At 35.5% G+C, this 20,655-nt stretch overlaps 1 protein-coding gene across 1 annotated transcript; it reads left to right on the plus strand.

Annotated features, from left to right (window-relative positions):
* Positions 1-339: 339 nt before the first annotated feature.
* LOC128237468 (uncharacterized) lies at positions 340-19,988 on the plus strand. The gene is made up of 7 exons (XM_052953035.1): positions 340-1,143; positions 8,449-8,631; positions 10,250-10,553; positions 11,277-11,417; positions 12,380-12,477; positions 14,207-14,323; positions 15,852-19,988. Exons 1-7 carry the CDS (start codon positions 396-398, stop codon positions 16,796-16,798), a joined length of 2,538 nt encoding a protein of 845 aa, XP_052808995.1. The 5' UTR covers positions 340-395; the 3' UTR covers positions 16,799-19,988.
* The last annotated feature ends 667 nt before the right edge of the window (positions 19,989-20,655 follow it).

Consider the following 20,655-nt stretch of genomic DNA (forward strand, 5'->3'; position numbering starts at 1 on the left):
TGTTCTTATTCGTGTGTAAGCGCACTGCCTAATCAATATTACGCAATTTGCCTCTGTTCACCGATACGTCACACAGTTGTGTATTACCGGTGTATACATGGAATGTTCCATTATAATGGAGGGGGGAGATTAAACATTTTTAAACGCTTTTTCGGTTTTAATGAACTTCATTCGCGCATAAACTCATTAAGTTTCTATATTTTATCATTTATTTGTCTACTATCTTTGGATAAAAATCTGTTGAATTATTGCAGGTAGGATCAATACCGACAGTTAACATCCTGAAATTCCCTGACCCGATTTTCGTCGCATAGTCAATACATGACGTCACGGCTAATACTGCAACAAACATGTCAGAGCTTTCAGGTGCGAGATAAAAATCGTTGAAATAAACAATGTCCGCGCAGAGTTCCATTGATCGCGGTCCGGAAAACACTTGGGAAGGTCTAGACGAAGGTGTTAAAAAGGCTGTCATATCTCTTAGAGACTTCGCACGGCAGAGGGAGAAGGATTTTCAGTATGTGATTTCTCTTAGTCCCTCCGAATTGGGTAGCTTCCTGAGTCAGTTTTATTCGTCAGTGAAAGACCAACCCTTGTCTAGCACCGACGAAGAAGGCAGTGCCGGCGTCATACCTCTACAGAGAATTCGTTGTGATCTTCGTGAATATTTCAAGAAAGTTATGAGTATAGATATTTCCTCAGGTGGAGATTTTTTAGAATGCAACTCAATAGTTGATGATCACCCATCTAATAAACAGTCGCCAACAGTCTCACAGCCAGCCAAAGAAACAAGCACAGGATCAAAGAATGCTGTGATGAAGAAGCACACAAGACAGCGAACATTTACGTTCGAGACTAACGAACTCCGTCAGATTTACATGAGTGAGGCGATGAATTTAGATCAACCTGAAACGTTGCAGAACAAAGTATTTTTTGACGTGTGCATGTACATTTGTAATCGTGGAAAAGACTTCCTGCGTCTTATGACAAAATCCGATTTTGAAGTATCCACCGATCAATCAGGAAGGCGGTATGTTTGGCTTAAGTTTGATCCGAAGTTCAGCTTTAACGAAGTTGCAGGCGGAACATCAGCTGACGCCTCCAGGGGAACTCAGATTGGTGAACGGATGTACGAACGACCAGGTATAACTTAAGTTCTTTTTCAATAATAGGATTTTCAGTCACAAATTGTCTGCTTTTATATTTATTTGACATTCCCTGGGAATTTCTAATAGTATGATTATTAAAGATTAATCTCTATAAAAATGTATATTAAATAATTTGCTAAAAATGCTCATTGTGATGTAAAGTCATTTTATGGCTACAAGGGAATGAAACAAATAGTCATTAACTTCAATGACATGTTGTGGGAAATATTTGTAATAAAGCATGAAGTTTCATGTTTTCTTGCAAAAATATGGAAAAATGACGATTATTTCCGCTGCAATAAATAGGCTATAACGGCTGCAAATGCACCAGTCAATAACCATGCCCCCCCCCCCCAGGTCTGGGGAAAAGCGGGATAGTGGGCACTTTGACTTTCGGTCCAACCAACCCCTAGTAAAATTCCCGTTCTGCAGGGACAAACTGATGGTAAAAATCCCACCGCCAAAGGCCCCCCCCCCCCCTCAGGGACCCTAGGTAAGGCTCATTCCCCGCTATATTTTGCACGAAGACAAAACCACCGCATTCACCCAGCACTGCGGGGACACCTGAAAGGTAAAAACACGGCCCATTTCCCTGGCTATCCCTGGTATACCCTCGGACCTGGTGGGGCGCTGGTTACAATTGGCTGGTGCATAATAATATACTTTTAACCATTGATTTTGGGAAGACTTTAAGTTATATGTTTTACAATTATGTATTTACATGTATATAAAGAGTTGATTAAACTGCTTGTGGGGGGGGGGGGGGTACTTTGTGAGGGTAGACTTTCCTTAAAACTAAACTTATAAGGGGAGAAAAAAAGGTATTGAGGTTGAGTGTTTTTATTCTTGATATTCATTTTAATATATTGGCCACTCCTGTTTTGTTGAAACAAAATAAGAAAATAATATTGTCCATTTTTTTCTCAAAAGTCTTGACTACCATAATAAATAATGGAACTCTCATGTTTTTATCAAATGCGCTTTTTTATTGTGTGACAAAATCATGTTTGGCAAATCATTAGGAGTGTTAAAATAAGTCCTGGTGGCCTAGTTGTTAAGGCATCTGTTTCTTTTTTTTATTGACTTTACCAGCATGGGTTGGCACCTGAATTAAACTAAAATGCATTTTTTTTTTATACTTAAATTCTATTTTTTTCCACAATTTGGATAGTATAGAGTAAAATATTGATAAAAAAGTGTTTTCAGATGCATTACCGAGAAAAAATATTTTTGGTCTGAAAACCTGACGGAGTCCCTTTAATATGGTGTGATTTTGCTACTTGAACCTTGTCCTACCGATGAGCCAACTCGTAGTATTTTTTCATCTTTTATAGCTGTGACCATTTATTCATTGTAGGCACAGAAATGTCTTTAAATGACACAGAAATGATGCAGATTTCCTATTTATTTTTATTTTCATCCCATTTAATAGTTGATAAAAAGAGTCTCATCTTTTAACCTAGCGGACAAATACTCATAGGTCAGTTTTTTTTAATTTGGTATTCCGATTATAAACAGGTATGTCATTGAAAGCATATGTTTACATGTATGTACTTAATATGATTATGTTCATGAATTTAAAAACCAAATTTCTAGTTTTTAAACCATTTCTGTTCATTTCTAGGCAATTCAAAACTAACGCATTTTTCCCAATTTCAAAGACCCCAGCCCCACACCCAAAATGTGGAAAAACATACTTGAATAAGTGATTTAAGTGCGTAGTACATCACATTTAGTAATCCTGATATTGACATGTTATATTCGAATCTCCGATTATGTCAGAACCGGGTGCCAATATTTACTCTTTTGGTCACGTCACTTTATTTACTTGTCAGATGGTCAATATGATAAACTGGTTACCATGGTGATGCAAAAAATCTCTCACTTTAACAGTGGTATAAAAACAGAGAATTTTCACCTTTTGGTTAGCACTTAAAGCCTAGCAGGTATCTCTGACTAAAACAATTGCTTATATCACATATTCATGAAAAAAATCAGAAGAAATCACAGTTATATACAATGCCTGAGATTTAACAAAGACAATACCTTTCCTGAAATACATATGTCTGAATAGTTGCATGCAAAAAATAGGTAGACAAATTCTCTCACTTCATATCACACGCATTTATTTAAGACCCCCAAGGTTTGAAACGGCATGGATGCACTTTGGCCAGACTCTACTGATCTTGGGGCTGTTTCAATAAAGCTCTTAGTTGATTTAAGCCATAAATTGAAAATATCTTAGAAACGTAGTTTCATTCTTTTACTACATATTTCAGTGGATTTAGCTTTGGCAAGAATGGAAACTGAACACAAAGTTGAAGAAATAAAAAAATGAATGTGTTGCCATTTGTGTCTTGTATACATGTTCAGATGGTTGGAGTACAAAATTCCTTTATTTGAAATGGGCTTTTAAAGCTGCACTCTCACAGATTGAACGTTTTGACAACTTCTTTTTTTTGTCTTGGAACAAGCCAATTTTTGCGAAAATCTATGGAAACTTGTTATTTAACCCGTTTGTAATGGTTTATGCCATAAAACATTAATTTTCGAACGGAAATATGAAAATCTACGATCTGATTTTTTGTCAAGCAACCTTATATCATTGGTTTACAGATATTTAAGCAAAAATTTGCTCTTTCCAAGACAAAAAATAAAAAAGTTGTAAAAACGGTAAATCTGTGAGAGTGCAGCTTTAAAAACTGTATGTCTTATTGTAGTATTTTATCTTTCTTAATTTGATTGTGATGTTTATAATGATTTATGTAAATAAAAAGTCATAAATTGACACTTATTGTATGCGCAAAATATGGTAGTCCGTATACCACCTTAGTACAATACGGCCATATTTTCATCGTGTCATAATAAGTATCATTTTGAAATGTTCAAATGACATCATAAAATAAAATTATGTGTTATGCATTTTAAAAAGTTGCCTCTGAAGTAACTGATTATATTTCCAGCCCAACCAATCAATTTATCATTATAATCAATGATCAGAAGTACCCTCTTTTGTAGTAAGTCCATGGTGGTACATTATAGTATATGCCAAACCCTGATGACTTTAGTCGGTTTCCTTGAATGTGGGAAGTCTGTTGACACTTGCACTTGATTTGACATTCATTTGTCAGATTCGGGCAAACTAAAAGCCTGGTGATGATGATCATTCAATGCATCAAATACTTATAATGCTAAGTTCATTTGCAAACATAAGTAAAAATGTTTTTTTCTCACTACATTTACCTCTGTTGTTGCTATAGCTTTATTTGAAAATAAAGAATGATGTGTGATGCTTTGAAATTGACTCATTTACACATTATTTGTTGGTGACATTATTTTTTATTCTGTCAAATTGAATTGTTCTACTTACTTTTATGAACAAACACCCAAAATTGTTAGCAAATGAGATCTTATTTAACTCTGAATGATGTTTTGTCATTGTTACAGGCATTTTGTTTATGTTATGAATTGAATTATTTAATTGAATGCCTGACACTTTAAAGGGACAAGACACCAGATGGTCCCCAAATCAGCAAATACAGTATTTCCTCAAAACAAGCCTAGAATTGTCCATTCAAGCTACAATGTGGCCGATCACTGAACATAATTAAAAGAATATATTGCTGTTGTCTCACTGTGTTTACCAATTTAAAATTAGTGCATAATGGTTTCCCAGTTTTAAGTTTGTATATTTAGCATGTGAAAGTCATGTTGAAAGTATGGAGATACATATACCAACACTTTTTTTAGATGTATTATTTTCGAATTGGAAGAATACGCAAAAACTGCGAAAGATACATTTGTTGTAAGTGATGTAATGCATCAGTAACTAAAATTCAATGAATTGTACACAACAATAGCAATTTAAGTTTTTGACAATATTCTTCTTTCTTGCAATTGTATCATCTGGTGTCTAGTCCCTTAAAAGCATGAAGAAGTCCCTTTAACTCTTAGCGATAATATAGTGATAATAGCGTATGACTTTGAAGTCATGAATTCAGAAAACTATTACGATGTTTTATAGGTTGTCCACTTGTAATATTCTTCCTGTCAATAATAATGATCTGTATCATGGAAGCCATAAGTGATGTTTTATGAATGAAAGTGTCATCATTGTTAATTCTCTCTTGTATACAAACTACAAGAATGTCATATATTTCCTTTTATACTTATGATCTGGGTATTGTTAGTTGTAGTCGGCTAAATATATACATACTAACAGGTTCATAGTGGTCTACATGTCTCTCGCTATCTGAATTAGAGCTAATGTCAGTTTAGCACGAAATTTACAAATATCAAGTTAGTATTAATTTCATGAAATGAAAGATAATTCTCTCTTGATCTTTCTTACTACAGAACATACTTCAAAAGGTTAATACTGCAGTGGTTCTCATACTCACCTTTAACAAAGGAGTCCCGGGGATCGATTCCCGGCCTGGGCTCATGTGAGTTTGGTTCATAGTCATCACGCCCGACCATTGGGTTTTTACCGGGCACTATGGTTTCCCCCCACATAAGAAGACCATCCTCTTAAGCAACATGGTTCCAATGAGAGGGACCTTACATAAGTTTATATTAGGCATGGCAACGAGACCTGTAGTACCCGAGTACTTGATCGATTGTCTGACTACTCAAATATTACCGTAATTCACCACTTTAATGAAGCTGTTGTGCGATTTAACAAACTGTCGACTAAGAGCCCCAATTTGCACTGAATTGTCAATTAGCGATGTTTTAATAGTGGTACATCTCCCGCACAATTCTATATAATCAATAAGAGAGTCACTAACAGATTTGGCAGAATGTGCTTGATAATCTCACATTATTTTGTTATTTTGTACTAAACTACTAAATTTTGACAAATATATACATATACACGCTTTGTTTTTATATTATTGCAATTAAGTTGCATACTTATACTTATATATATATATATATATATATATATATATATATATATATATATATATATATATATATATATATATATATATATATAATTTGAATATTATATTGTACAAATGTTTGTTATTGAATTTTGTTCAATAGTAATTCTGATTTTTGTTCTGTTCAAAATCATTGAGTCTTGCTCATATGCTGATTTCATGACTTGATATTTTTTTGATATGTATATAATATTTGCATGTGCTATATCTTTGGTTTAAACATATTTTATTACTGAATGAAACATACAAAGTATGCAAGGTCATTTTTACAATATCAAGAAATAGAATTGGATGGGAAGATGGTAAACAACTTATCAAAGTCCTATATATAGTTCATAATTACACACTTATTTAAGATGAAAAATATATGGAAATAACTTCAGGAACATATCTGTTCCAGAAAGCAATATAAGCTTTTCCTAGTACCTAAGCACTCAAAACGAATACTTAAGTACCAATTTTACTACTCGTTGCCATCCCTAGCTTATATTTTGACATTTGACATTTTTCTCAATGGTTGTAAAATAAATAAATATAAATCCATCTATTGGTAGAGAAAGACATTGGGAGTACACAGGGGAAGTAAATCAATTATGTTTTGTTGCACAAACTTTTTCAATGTATTAAATGGTTTGATAAACACACAGGTTCTAACAAAGCTAGGGTTTCAGCTGAAGTGTTATTTAAGGGTGTTGCCCTGTCAGATGTTGGTAATACCCATCTGCCCTCATGGAGACTAGGATCTTCACCCTTCAGCCTTCCAATCAAACACAGTTCCAAACATTTTCTGTCAAATTCACCAACTTCAAGCTCATTAAGGCCAGAAACAATGTGCCCTTTTCAATCTCACAAACTAGTCTCTTTTCTGTAGCCCAATGCCCGCAACTACGATTGCTCAATGTGATGCTGGTGTATTTTGATATTATACACATGAGTGAGCTAGCAATATTATAAATCCTATCATAAGTTTGGTCTTTAGCATTCAAAACGCCAACATTCAGGGGAAATACAACAAACTTGAACCTGTTAATACAGTCCCTTTAGCCATAGTTTAAACATGATATATTTTACAACGATTGTGAAGAAAGTTATGTAACTTAAACTCAGTCACTCTTGTTGGCGAAATGTTGCGCGAGTGTGTGGTCTTGCGTTGTAGGGGAACCATAAGTATCTGGGGAAAACCCACTTGTCCGGCTTGGTGACCACTAACAAAACTCACATGCGCCCAGGCCAGGAATTGAACATGGGTCACCTTGGTGAGAAGCGAGTGTGCTAACCAGGCAGCCTTTAGCCTCCTATTTTTTATTTCCTATATCGAGATCTATTCATTTGTCATTTCGAGGGGACCAACATTGATTTGTACGCCCAGCATAAATGAATATGCCTAGGTAATTTCCTGCGCATGAAACTTAGGACTCATGATTCAGTATATCTCTCTGCCTGATATTGTAAATGATTTAAGAAAACCTTGCTTTGAAAAATATAAAATAGAGTGCACGTTTTCATGTCGCTAAGGGACAAGGAGAGATTTAAATTTAGCTTTAGTGGCCATCACAAACAATTTAAATGAATATTGAGGAAAAGATTCCATTAATTGGACAGAACTTGGATGCTGGTATTTAATCAAAGTGGTTTAACTGTGTTAATGTTATGTAAAGCCATTTGGAACTGAGTTAGAAACAAACTACCAATCTCCTCAAAGTTGTTTACAGAATTATTTAGAATTGTGGCAATTTTATTATATCTCTACATATTGTATGAGTGATTAAGTTAATTGCACTCCTTGTTTTAATCGTAAAATTGCCTTTCATCTTGAAGGTTTATTATTATCATTATGAAATATTAATGGTGGATAAAATTTTGTCAGCAAGTCTTCCACTTTAATTGTTTTGGTTTATACAAATTTATTTTGCTCCATTGTAAAGAAAGCTGAAAACTGATATGAACCGCTCCCCTTTTGCCTTTTGTGGGCAGAAATCAATACTGTGTCCTATTTCGAGAGGCCATGAGAAAGTATGCCTTGTGGGGCTTGAACCCACAACCTCTTGGAGTACAGACAAACACCTATTCCACTAGACCACTGTAAACCTCATCTTTTATGTTTTCAAAGGGACCCGTTCGCATTTTTAAATCTGAACCAAATGCTTGTTATAATGAAGAAACATCAACAAAAGTTCAAGTGAACTGAGTGCTCTAGTTTAAAAAATTATTTAAAAATGGGTCTGAAAATGCCTTTTACCGAAACACCTTCATTACGCTATTGAAATTTGGATGACTTTATTCTTGTAACTACAAGCCTTGTTCAAATGAGAGACCAGCCCAGCAGCATTAAATGTATGATGTTTGTGTTCTAGGTGATCCAAAGTGCCCGGTGCTGTCATACACACAGTACACAATCCACCTTCATCCGATGTCCGACGCCTTCTGGCAGAGGCCCAAGCGGAACATTCTGCCAACGGACATCGTGTGGTTCGATAATCAGAGCATCGGTAACAGCACTCTCAACCGACTTATGAACCGGATCACAAGTTCAGCTGGTAAGTTTTATTTCAATATCTTTATGAATGCATCCCTCAGTATTTGTGTATTTCATAACGATTGGTTCTAAACAAAAAATCAAGAGTCTTTAGTGTGGTTTTAAGCACATATTACCGTCTCCGTGGCCTAAGGGTTAAGGCGTCTGCCAACACGGCAGATGGTTGAAGGTTCAAGTCTCACACGGGCTTTTCTGACAAGGCCGATTGCCGATGCAGCAGCTAGTTAAATCAAGGGGTACCGATTGCTTTCCTGCCAGATGCATGGCATATGGGATAGGAATAGGGGTAAAGAAGGTTTTCACGAATGTAGGAATCTCATAAGCCCAACGGGCTGGTCCTTAACTAAGAGGGGAACACTATAATAAACAAACACTTTATCTAACATTAATTTTATTACTTAAAGCTGCACTCTTACAGATTTACCATTTTTACAACTTTTTTATTTTATGTCTGGGAAAGAGCAAATTTTTGCGTAAATGTCTGCAAACCAACGATAAAAGATTGCTGACAAAAGATCAGATCGCAGATTTTCATATTTCCGTTCGAAAATTAACGCTTTATGGCTTAAACCCTTACTAACGGTTTAAAAAAAATGCATAAATCATCAATTTTTGAACTAAAATGTAAAAATATGCGATCTAATTTTTTGACAGCAGTCTTATATAACTGGTTTTCATGCATTTTCGCAAAAATTGGCTTGTTCCAAGACAAAAAATAAATAAGTTGTCAAAACGTTCAATTTGTGAGAGTGCGGCTTTAAAATCAATGCATCATGCTGATGCACATGTTTAAAAACAATGCCTTCTTGTGTTTGTGTGTGTGTGTGGGGGGGATACAGTGAGTATATGACTCGGAATGCACAGCAAATTGTACTGTTGTTCTAGCGTTAATGTTCCTATGTGCTCCGAACCCTGATAGGTGAACAGGGGTTCATTGCCCATAAAAACAGATGCCATAGGGTCTTGTGACGGTTTGTTCTTGGCAGACTGTTGTCAAGAACACATCAACTGTCCAAATCAGGAAACAGACTCTTTGTTGATTTACGTCTGCTTAAAGCTGTCTTTGTAACGAGCTAAAATGAATTGGAATAAACTAATTATGGATAGCCACATGTTTGAGACGTGTGCCATTTGTGTTGGAAAGGAATTAATTGCTTTTGCATGTAGAGAATGACTGAAACATGTTGTTAATTATGCAATAGACGTTAAAAAAAATACAAGAGGCACGTGTACTTCTGTTTCTTGAAAAATGTCCTCTGTTGGCCATGACCTAGAACAGGAAATCCAACACACGTGTAGCAATTAATATAGGGCGGCAATGTGATGAATTAAGTTAATCTAAATATTTAATGTGATGAATTAAGTTAATCTAAATATTTAATGGCATGTACTTTGAAAGTGCAAGGATAATGACAAATCTCAGAACATGTAATATCAGCTAGAATGAAAGTAAACTTGAATTTGATAAAATTAGCTTACATAAATTATGAAATGTGTTTTTTTGATTAATTTCTCGTGTTAGCAAAGTTTTTAACTTGCTTATGAAAAAAATACTTCAGATGAAATTAAATACTTCAACTTTAAGGATCAATATCAGAGTTTACGTTCATGTATTTCAGGTTTACCAGACAGTTACGCAATCAACGCCATCAAGCCCTCATACATTCCGATCATCGAGTCAATCTGCCGGTCAGCCCTATTTGGGAGCCAGCAGTTCCGTCGCATTCTACACATGAAGCAGTCAAATCATGACATGCACTATGTTCGTAAACGTCACTCGGAAGGGTCATTGTCCATAGCGAGTGTACTAAGGGAAAGCCCCTTGTTCCGGCCTCGGCACTCAGAGCCCCAGCTGCCCTTATACCGACCCCTCAGTCAGGACACAGACATTGCCCGGAGCTGCTCATCCAGCCCTGTCACCAGGTACCTGGGGTCAATTTAAAAAAAAAAAAAACTGAAAAAAAAAATCCAGCCTGAAATCAAAAAAATAATATAATAAGACAGTTATAAGCACAATTCTAACAGGTTACTGAAAAGTCAGTGTTTTTTATTTATATTTTTGAAAAATAAGGCCCTGGTTTAGAAAAACATCTGTGGGCAGTCTTTTAAAAAAAAAGCTTTTGCAGTGACCTGATCACCTCGACTCAAGAGTTGATTTTTAGCTGCACTCTCACAGATAGACCATAAATGTCTGGAAACCAGTGATATAAGATGGCTTACAAAAAATCAGATCACAGTTTTTCATACTTAGGTTCCAAAATTGATGTTTTATGCCAATAAACTGAGTAAGTAACGCATCTAGTAATAAAACATTTTTTGTCAGCAGTCTTATATAACTGGTTTCCAGACATTACGCAAAAATTGGCTCATCCAAGACAAAAAATTTAAAAAGTTGTCAAAACGGTCAATGTATTAGAGAGCAGCTTTAAGGGCTTATATAGTCAGGAACTGTTTTGTAGCATATTATTATTTTGCTTGATAGAAGATCATCACATAGTCATATTTATTTTTTATTCTTTTTAGCAAATGTCCAGCTGAATAAGGTCATGGCAGGGCCACTTCTAACAAACTGTTTGATTTGTATGATGTTTATACATGTTGGCATGAATTTGTTCCATTTTACCATAAGACCTTTCTGTATCTCAGGGCAGGAAGTTGGGACTCTGGTTCCCCGCATATGATGCCCCACAAGACACCCGAGAGGATTGAAACCCCAGAGACCGGGTACCAGCAATACAGGAACTGTGAACCCGAACTTACCCAAGCTGGGTACCAGCAAAAATACAGGTGATATAAATACTGTAACTTAAAATACTGTTAGTTATGCACCAGTCCCACGGGTCCGGGGAATAGTAAAAAAACTAAATAACACAGAAAAACGTTGAATTCAGCAACCACATCATTTGTTTTGAGGATCTTTACTGAATCGTGAAAATGTCTGAAAAAGGTGATTTAATAGTACAGCACATGTACATAAATAATAAAACAAATTGAAATAACAATCTTAATGTTGCTCTTCTCCAAGCCCTTAAATAATTTGTCATTGTAGCAAATTGTAAAAGCAACAGCCGTTTATTGTACATAATGTTCTCAACATGTCAACACCTTTAGCAAAGTATTACAAACATGCTGGTAAAATGCGACGAACAACACTGCCATGGAAACAGTTTTTACTATTGTTTTGGTACTATAGTAAGGCAGAGGGGGTTGTTAACACCTTCACAGGTTCACAGTGCACAATGATGCCAATTCACAGTATGCTTTTTTATTACTTTTTTAATACAGAATCATACATGTACAACATAAAATCTATTAAACAATATCAAAACTTGATAATAATGAACTACGTTTATTTATTTCTCACCTTAGTGATGGTAACAATACCCGAATTTCCACTTCCAAAATAACAAAATTCATCAATCAATGTGAATTACATCCCTAAAGTAAATAAACAAACTTCTTTTCTTCCGTATATTTCTCTATAAAAGCAAATTTGGCCAGAAATTGACTCCAAAAGCAATGTCAGAAACCTAATACTATAGATGGGACCCAGGCATTTTTTTTAATTGAATTCTGGGGCATGAAAGTGCGTCCTACATGTATACACAGTATAATACTGTGGTTAATTAGGCGTCGTAATCCGATTTAGCATCAGGTGTATTATAAATCGTTCTTAAGCTTAACAGTGTTGACTGTAGTAATTACATAAACAAGCCATATTTATCCTTTTTTTATATGATTTTACCCAGAGAGGTGAATGGTGCGCAGGACCTTTCAAGTAGTAGCCAGGCTTCGAGCAACAACCATCAGTACCACGAGGAGGAAGGCAGAAAGATTATAGAGACAGGTATGTACATGATAGGAGGGAGGGGGGAGGGGATGGGGGTCATAGGGGCATGAACGAGCATAATGACTAGGTGTAATTGGAGAGAGGCAGGAAAAGCTGGGGTCAGGAACTTTAAAGAGACAGGATAATACATGGTGGAAGTAGTGGGGAGTAATATGGGCATAAATGTACATAATGGGAGGGGGACATGGGGGTGGAAGCATGTGGGGGAGGCAGGAGGATGATAGGAACCTCATTGAGGCAGCTGTGTACATAATAAGGTGTTGTTGTTGTTTTTTGAAGGGTGGGGGACATAGGAGATATAATGATAGGAAGGCAGACACAGGATGTGGTAGGTACATCCATGAGGTAGGATGGTCAGTCATTGATCTACCATTGTTTTGTCCAACCAGAAGGATGGTAGGCAAACTGTGACTAAGGGCCAAATACCTAGGCTAAACATTGTTCAGTGCATCATGGGTTAAGAGGGGGAGATTTATTTATGATACAGTTTAGATATTAAGGTAATGACAATGGTGACTGGTAAAGACTTTAAGACCTTACCTAAAGGTGTATTAGTAATTGATGTGTTTGGTAATTATAGTCCCAAAATAAACTACAAGGTTTAATGCAGCTTTGTTATATGAAGTTTTTCTCATTTTCAACCAAAACCATGGTTACACCTCATGAACTCATATTTCTTTCCTGACTTGTTTGCTTTCACAGTTCAACCAGTATGTAAAAAACAAATTCTTATTTACGAAAAATCTCACAGCATAATTTCAGGCCAGCCTTTGTCATAGTGTAAAGAAATCCTGTACCTGGCCATAGCAAACATTTTTTTAAGGATAGCCTCAGTAGTTAGAAGGCAATCCTGGAAGCCAATCCTGGGAGCACAATCCTGCAAACACAACTTACTTGTTATTTTTACTTTAAGCCTCATGTTTAATGCATGACCAATATCCTTATTGCTGCTTTAATCAATTACAACTCTGAGAGTGAGGGTTTCTAGTGGTATAGGTGTCTGCCTCTCATGCAAGAGATTGTTGGTTCAATCCCCATCGAGAGTACCTTCTAATAGCCTCTCAAAATGGACACAAGGACTGGTTTATGACCAGGAAACAGACTCGAGCATGATTCTATAAGCTGTAAGCTTTCCTCACAAGCAAGCTGAAAGAAATTCGTAATATTCAAAAATTACCATCCTTGTTGAAACGCTGAGGTCATAATTGTAGGTTGCTTTAACCTTAATCCTTTAGCCATAACTCAAAACTTTGACATAACACTCATACATATCACCAATGACTAGTTGTACAATAATTATTGATTTCTGACTGATGGAGAAAAACAGACGGGCAATAACCTCTGATAACAGTCCTTTTGTTACCATTTCAAACTAATCTGTACTAAAAGAATCGCAATAAGTAGAAATGTGAAAAGAATGGCAATATTAAGTAGAAATGTGTATTATTGTTTATAATTAATTCATCAATTTTGGTCTTCATATCAAATGTGTTATCCATAAAAAGAAGTATTAACTTCTTAACTTCCTTAAATATGCTGTTGACCTTAGAAATATTTCACATCATGGGCGCCACCCTTGTACTTAAATTCACAGGAGATGATTGTCACATTTCCCGATTATATCACATTACCATGAAACATGTAACTGCTTTTCGCAGCAACGGGAATGACATCTTTTTAGTTCAAGGGTAGTTGGCCATTCAATTGATTTTACTCTGTTTTTCAGGAACAATAATGCAAGCCAAGCAGAAATGTCTGGACATCGTCCACAGCCTCGAAGTTCGTGATATCAAGTCGTTTGTTGCCTGGATGAAGACATTTGAAGTCAAACATGGATCATCAGGTAAGCAAGATACTTTGTTTCAGACATGGATTGTCAGACATATCTTGTTAGTGTTTCAGGCATATCACGTTACTGTTACAGCCATGGATCATCAGGTAAGCACTATCCTATATTTCAGAAATGGATCATCAGGTAAGCACTATCCTATATTTCAGACATGGATCATCAGGTAAGCACTATCCTATATTTCAGACATGGATCGTCAAATATTTCAGACATGGATTATCAGGTAAGCACCATCCTATATTTCAGACATGGATCATCATATATTTCAGACATGGATCATCAGGTAAGCACCATCCTATATTTCAGACATGGATCATCAGGTAAGCACCATCCTATATTTCAGACATGGATCATCAGGTAAGCACTATCCTATATTTCAGACATGGATCGTCAAATATTTCAGACATGGATTATCAGGTAAGCACCATCCTATATTTCAGACATGGATCATCATATATTTCAGACATGGATCATCAGGTAAGCACCATCCTATATTTCAGACATGGATCATCATATACTTCAGACATGGATCATAATATACTTCAGACATGGATCATAATATTTTTCAGACATGGATTATCAGGTAAGCACCATCCTATATTTCAGACATGGATCATCATATATTTCAGACATGGATCATCATATATTTCAGACATGGATCATAATATTTTTCAGACATGGATTATCAGGTAAGCACCATCCTATATTTCAGACATGGATCATCATATATTTCAGACATGGATCATCATATATTTCAGATATGGATCATCAGGTAAGCACCATCCTATATTTCAGACATGGATCATCATATTTTCTAGACATGGATCATCATATATTCCAGACATGGATCAATATATATTTCAGACTTGGATCATCAGATAAGCACCATCTAATATTTCAGACATGAATCATCATGTAAGGAAGATCCTTTTTTCAGCCATGGATGGTCAGGTAAGCTTGATCCTATATTTCATGGAATGTCATGTAAAAAAAATAATTTTTGTTTAAGACTTAGATTGTCAGCGTTTCAGACATCGATCTTCAGGTAAGCAAGATCCTTTGTTTCAGACTTAGATTGTCAGCGTTTCAAACATGGATCATCAGGTAAGAATGATCTTTTGTTTCAGACTTAGATTGTCAGCGTTTCAGACATCGATCTTCAGGTAAGCAAGATCCTTTGTTTCAGACTTAGATTGTCAGCGTTTCAAACATGGATCATCAGGTAAGAATGATCTTTTGTTTCAGACTTAGATTGTCAGCGTTTCAGACATCGATCTTCAGGTAAGCAAGATCCTTTGTTTCAGACTTAGATTGTCAGCGTTTCAGACATCGATCTTCAGGTAAGCAAGATCCTTTGTTTCAGACTTAGATTGTCAGCGTTTCAAACATGGATCATCAGGTAAGAATGATCTTTTGTTTCAGACATATCTCGTTAGTGTTTCAAACATTGAGTGTCAGATAAGCAAGATCGGTTGTTTACGACAAATATCATCGGTGATTCAAATGTTTGAATTGTTTCCAGGTTTGATGGTGACATGCCAGCCTGTCAGTGTTGGAGAGTCCCAGCAGCCGCAAGATGTTGCTAGGGCAACAGAGCAGAATCATGTCAACGGTTTTCGTGAAAATTTATGGGAGCAAAGTCAGAGGACGGATACTCAGAAAAGCAGGGAATTCACTGCGAAGGATATAGAATTTGACTGTATTGGGGACACTTTCTGTTGTACATCGGATATTGCTCCGTTGAAGGTGACGATACCAGCCCAAGATACGCTATTGTTGACGGGAGTGCAGTCAGACACACAGGTACTCATACACAAGAAGCATGATGAGAAGCAGTCTCCCCTTGATGAGAAATACTCACCTCTTCACCAGAGAGTCCTTATTTCCAAAGACAGCTACAGCTTACAAGAAGTCAATAGAGTCTTAGTTAAGAGAAACAGCTCAGAATGGTCTCAATTTCAAGAAAATGTAAATAATATCCAAGAGTCTGGGCGACCAAATTTTAAAGAAGACAAATCCATCCCAATGAAAAAGCGTATAGTTCTAGATCAGGAGTCTCAGAATGTGTCCGGGTCCCACTCAAACTCCCCCCAGCAATCTTACGCCAATTCTCGATCACCCCCACAACCCACCTTCTCTCAACACACGAACACGTCCGCACCACATGGCTACATGTCCCCACCCGGGTTCTCCCACCCTGGTCAACTGCCTGTTAACATGACCACTGGGAAGGCACCTGCCATAAATCAAGCCCCACCTCCAATGACACAAGCCCACAGTTATCCAGTTGTAACTGGCTCAAACCAGATGCATTCTGGGATATCCCAGGGAATCCCCTCTGTGCCTAAATATAGAGAGAGATTCCCAGAAGGCTGGGGGTATTTTCCACTGCAAAAACGCCAAAAGTTTGGCATACAAAGCAATGGGAACGATAATGAACGGCCTCTAGAGCTGATCAAGCAGTCATGAAGCTTCAGTGTTAAGTGAAATAACAGTTGTGCTGTATAGTCATGAAGCTTAAGTGTTGAGTTAAATAACTTTTGTGCTGTATGTTGGTCACATCAGGCATGAAACTTAAGTTTAGAGTTAAGTAACTCTTTTGCCACCAGTTGGTCACCTATTGTCACAGCCACATACAACGTAGCAGTCATAAAGCTACAGTGTTGAGTCGACTTACATCATACCAACCTAGCAGAATAATTTTTGAAGCCAGCTTGATATTTCAGTCACAGTTACTTATATTAAGGGTAGTATTTCCTATCGTTCAGAAATTAAACAAGTAAGAATTTAAAGGTCAAATCTATAATGGTGATCTTATGAAAGAAATGTGTCGACTAAGTAGTACATCACAATTATAAAGAAATGTATACAAAATTGATACTGTGACACATTCTCGATTCCTGCTATTTTTGATTTATTACGTGACTATTTGTTCATGGTAAGATGATGTTTAGGCAGTTGAATATGTAGAAATATAATCAGGTATAATTTGGTCTTGATGTTTAAATGAATTCAATCAAAAAATCCAATTTGTCATGTGCATAAGCTTGTATTTACATTACAAGGGCCAAAGAATTAGGAAAGATGCATTTTTGTGATCTTTTATCTTTGATCTCGTTTCTTCTCCGTTTAGTTTGTTAATTTTTCATGACATTTAAATGAAACATTATTTGTCATTTTTGGTTGTTATATTTAAGTACTTTGTTCATGTATAAACAATATCAGTTCAGCAAAGCTCATAATTTTCTCATATTACATTAAAATATAGCTTTTCCTGTTTTTTGCCAAGAATATTCCAAGGTATAATCATTGCCTTGGTGTCGTTCAGTGTCAGTGTGGTGATGTTATGGAAAAAACTTTACATACTTATATCGAAGACTGGTTTCAATCTTTATCTGATTGAGAGAATTATTAGGATACGTAAATACATAGGAATTTTAAATATCTTCTTCGAGCAAAGAACATGTTTAAACATATTTTATTGGTCTCAAGGTCGGAAGGTGACATGCCATAACTGAAAAACCTTTGATGATATTACTGGTAACATAAAACATGCTCTGTATATTCAGATATGACATAACGCACTTGTAAAGCAAGTTTTCTAACTCTGGCTAACACATTTATGGAGTTATTCCCCTCGATTGGCTGAGACAAATAGACTGGCGTTGTAAGCCACTTGTATACCTCTTAATTCCTTAATATATGAATACCGGTACATAGGCGTTGATGGAACTGGCAAATGTTATGTTTCTAGTTGTGCACTTTAAACGCTGTCTTATTTCATGACCTAGTTATGACAGGAAATTGGTTTGATGTAAAGTCACGTAATACCGTTTTTGTTTTAATGGGTTCCATTTATGTGTTATATATTGTGATGTTTTTGAACTTTTATTACTACATGTAATCATGTTAAACAACATAGAAATCCAGACATTTTCATCGGCATGTTTTTAGTATATACAGATTATTCATACCTTCATGTTGGCAACTAACAGAGGGGTTTGGAAACGCAACGTAGACCTGTACTTGTGTGAGTAACTTCGCAACAACTCAAATTTTCAATAGGCTTTAATAGAATCGTGTTTGACATGTCTCTCTTTTCACCTACAGGATACAAGAATCTTTATGTTAAGTCGGCTATAAAATTGGGGCATATGATATCGAGAAACATTAGCTCAATGAGATATTTTCTGACATGAATAACAAACAAATAGCTTAACAAAACGAAAATCAATGTACATGGGAATTTCAGCATGGTGAAATAATGTGTAGTTGGTAATTAAATGGTATAAATTATATTTTTTTTACTTTAGCTTGCTAGAAAATATCTTGGGGAAAGTTCGGCTAAGAGGAACTTAATTTATCCTTAAAAAAACATGGTTTCTTGTGTTGTATATTGATTTTAAATTTGTACAAAATACACATACCTTAGCAAGTACTTCACACATACTCCTACATACATGTACGGTACATGTAGCGTTTCGAAAACCACTCTAAAGTTATAGAATTGTTGGAATTCAATTTATGCATACTCTCATCTAAGAATTTGTACATTCACACATATTTACCGTATTTTTCATAAGTTTTTATATGTTATGTACATAAACAGTTGTATATAGAGAATTGTTAAATATGATATTTTCTGTCCTTTTATGTGTGACTTGACACTATGTTATTTTTTTACAATACATGTTTAAGCTAGTTTCGATTCTCAAAGGTATCGATAAAAAAATTCATTTGCGAATTTTTCTAAAGGAAAATTCGATGCATTGCAATACAGAAATTCAATGAAAACTATATTAATTATGTCAAATTTAATGATTTTCTTCTTTTGACATTAAAGCAAGAGTATATTTTTTTATTTTATTTTTGTTGATGATTTTTTTAAATTTGTATATTTGTTAGTTGTTTAAAGTCTTTTTTGACTGTGATTTATGGCATCATGAATTGACAAATAAACTAATGTTTTGTTTACAGATTAAAAGTTGTGTCTTTGCAAGATTTTGTTTCTCATACTTGTGTCTAATTGGGTTAGATACAAGTTAAGCGTGCTTGTTTCACATTTATAAATGTATATATGATTTTAGTTGTTGTTATTAACAGTTATTTCATGTAAGATCCGTTTGTGTTTGGAAACTAAGTTAACACTCTTGATTGAATTACTCAATCCACCTGAATAAGCATTTAAATTTAAATTTTTTGGTGTTAAATCCATTATTATAAATTTAATGTTAGTTTGTGCTATTTTTGACAATCTAAGAAGGTCCCTATGGTTAATAAATACAATTTTCAAAAATCCTTTGATTTGAAGTGCTCACATGAATTGTACGCAAATGTGAAGGTAGGAGGTGTTTAAGAAAATCAATTTACTAACATTAGCTTGAAGATTGTTTGGATATTATCTTTACTTAGATTGGATATTAACAATCGTTATGATTTACTAACGTCAGTGCTATCAAGTTCTATTAAAGTTGTTCAAAATGATTACATTTTGACTATTTTAGTTGATATGACGCCTAAATCAGATTTGGATTAGGACCGCCCTCCATAATTATGCTTAAATTGGATCAGGACCACCCTCCATAATTATGCTTAAATTGGATCAGGACCACCCTCCATAATTATGCTTAAATTGGATCAGGACCGCCCTCCATAATTATGCTTAAATTGGATCAGGACCGCCCTCCATAATTATGCTTAAATTGGATCAGGACCGCCCTCCATAATTATGCTTAAATTGGATCAGGACCGCCCTCCATAATTATGCTTAAATTGGATCAGGACCGCCCTCCATAATTATGCTTAAATTGGATCAGGACCGCCCTCCATAATTATGCTTAAATTGGATCAGGACCGCCCTCCATAATTATGCTTAAATCGTATCAGGACTGCCCTCGATAATAACTTAATTTGGTTTACAAAAGAATATAATGAATCCAAATCCACATGCATATGTTTGTCCAGGGTCAGTATTCAATATTGATCTTATCCTTATCCTTAGACATGCCCCAGTGATTTCATTCAGCCTATTGGTCAGCTAAATATACAGGCCAATCGAAACACTTCAGATTCTAATTTTAAACTTAAGGTCAATCTATGTTGGTTCTTGAATACGGCCCCAGGGTTATCGGATGACTAGTAAATCTCTCTATTGGTTTAACTGTTATGAATATTTATATCAGGGTGGTTTGGTGTCATGTCAAATTCTTGATACATGTATGTACATACACATTGACATGTACAATTGTTCAGCTTTAATGTACTTATGTATTTGCTTAATATGCTGTTTGAATACTTCATTTGATATTTGTACATGATTTGTCTCA

This window comes from Mya arenaria, chromosome 6 (genome assembly GCF_026914265.1).
Source record: "Mya arenaria isolate MELC-2E11 chromosome 6, ASM2691426v1".
Lineage (NCBI taxonomy): Eukaryota > Metazoa > Mollusca > Bivalvia > Myida > Myidae > Mya > Mya arenaria.

Bases quoted from the DNA above. Each gene is read 5' to 3' on its own strand.
- LOC128237468 (XM_052953035.1), top strand. From the start codon at position 396: ATGTCCGCGCAGAGTTCCATTGATCGCGGTCCGGAAAACACTTGGGAA. The intron at 10,554-11,276 runs GTACCTGGGGTC...TCTGTATCTCAG, and splicing joins TCATCCAGCCCTGTCACCAG to GGCAGGAAGTTGGGACTCTG. The intron at 14,324-15,851 runs GTAAGCAAGATA...AATTGTTTCCAG, and splicing joins AGTCAAACATGGATCATCAG to GTTTGATGGTGACATGCCAG.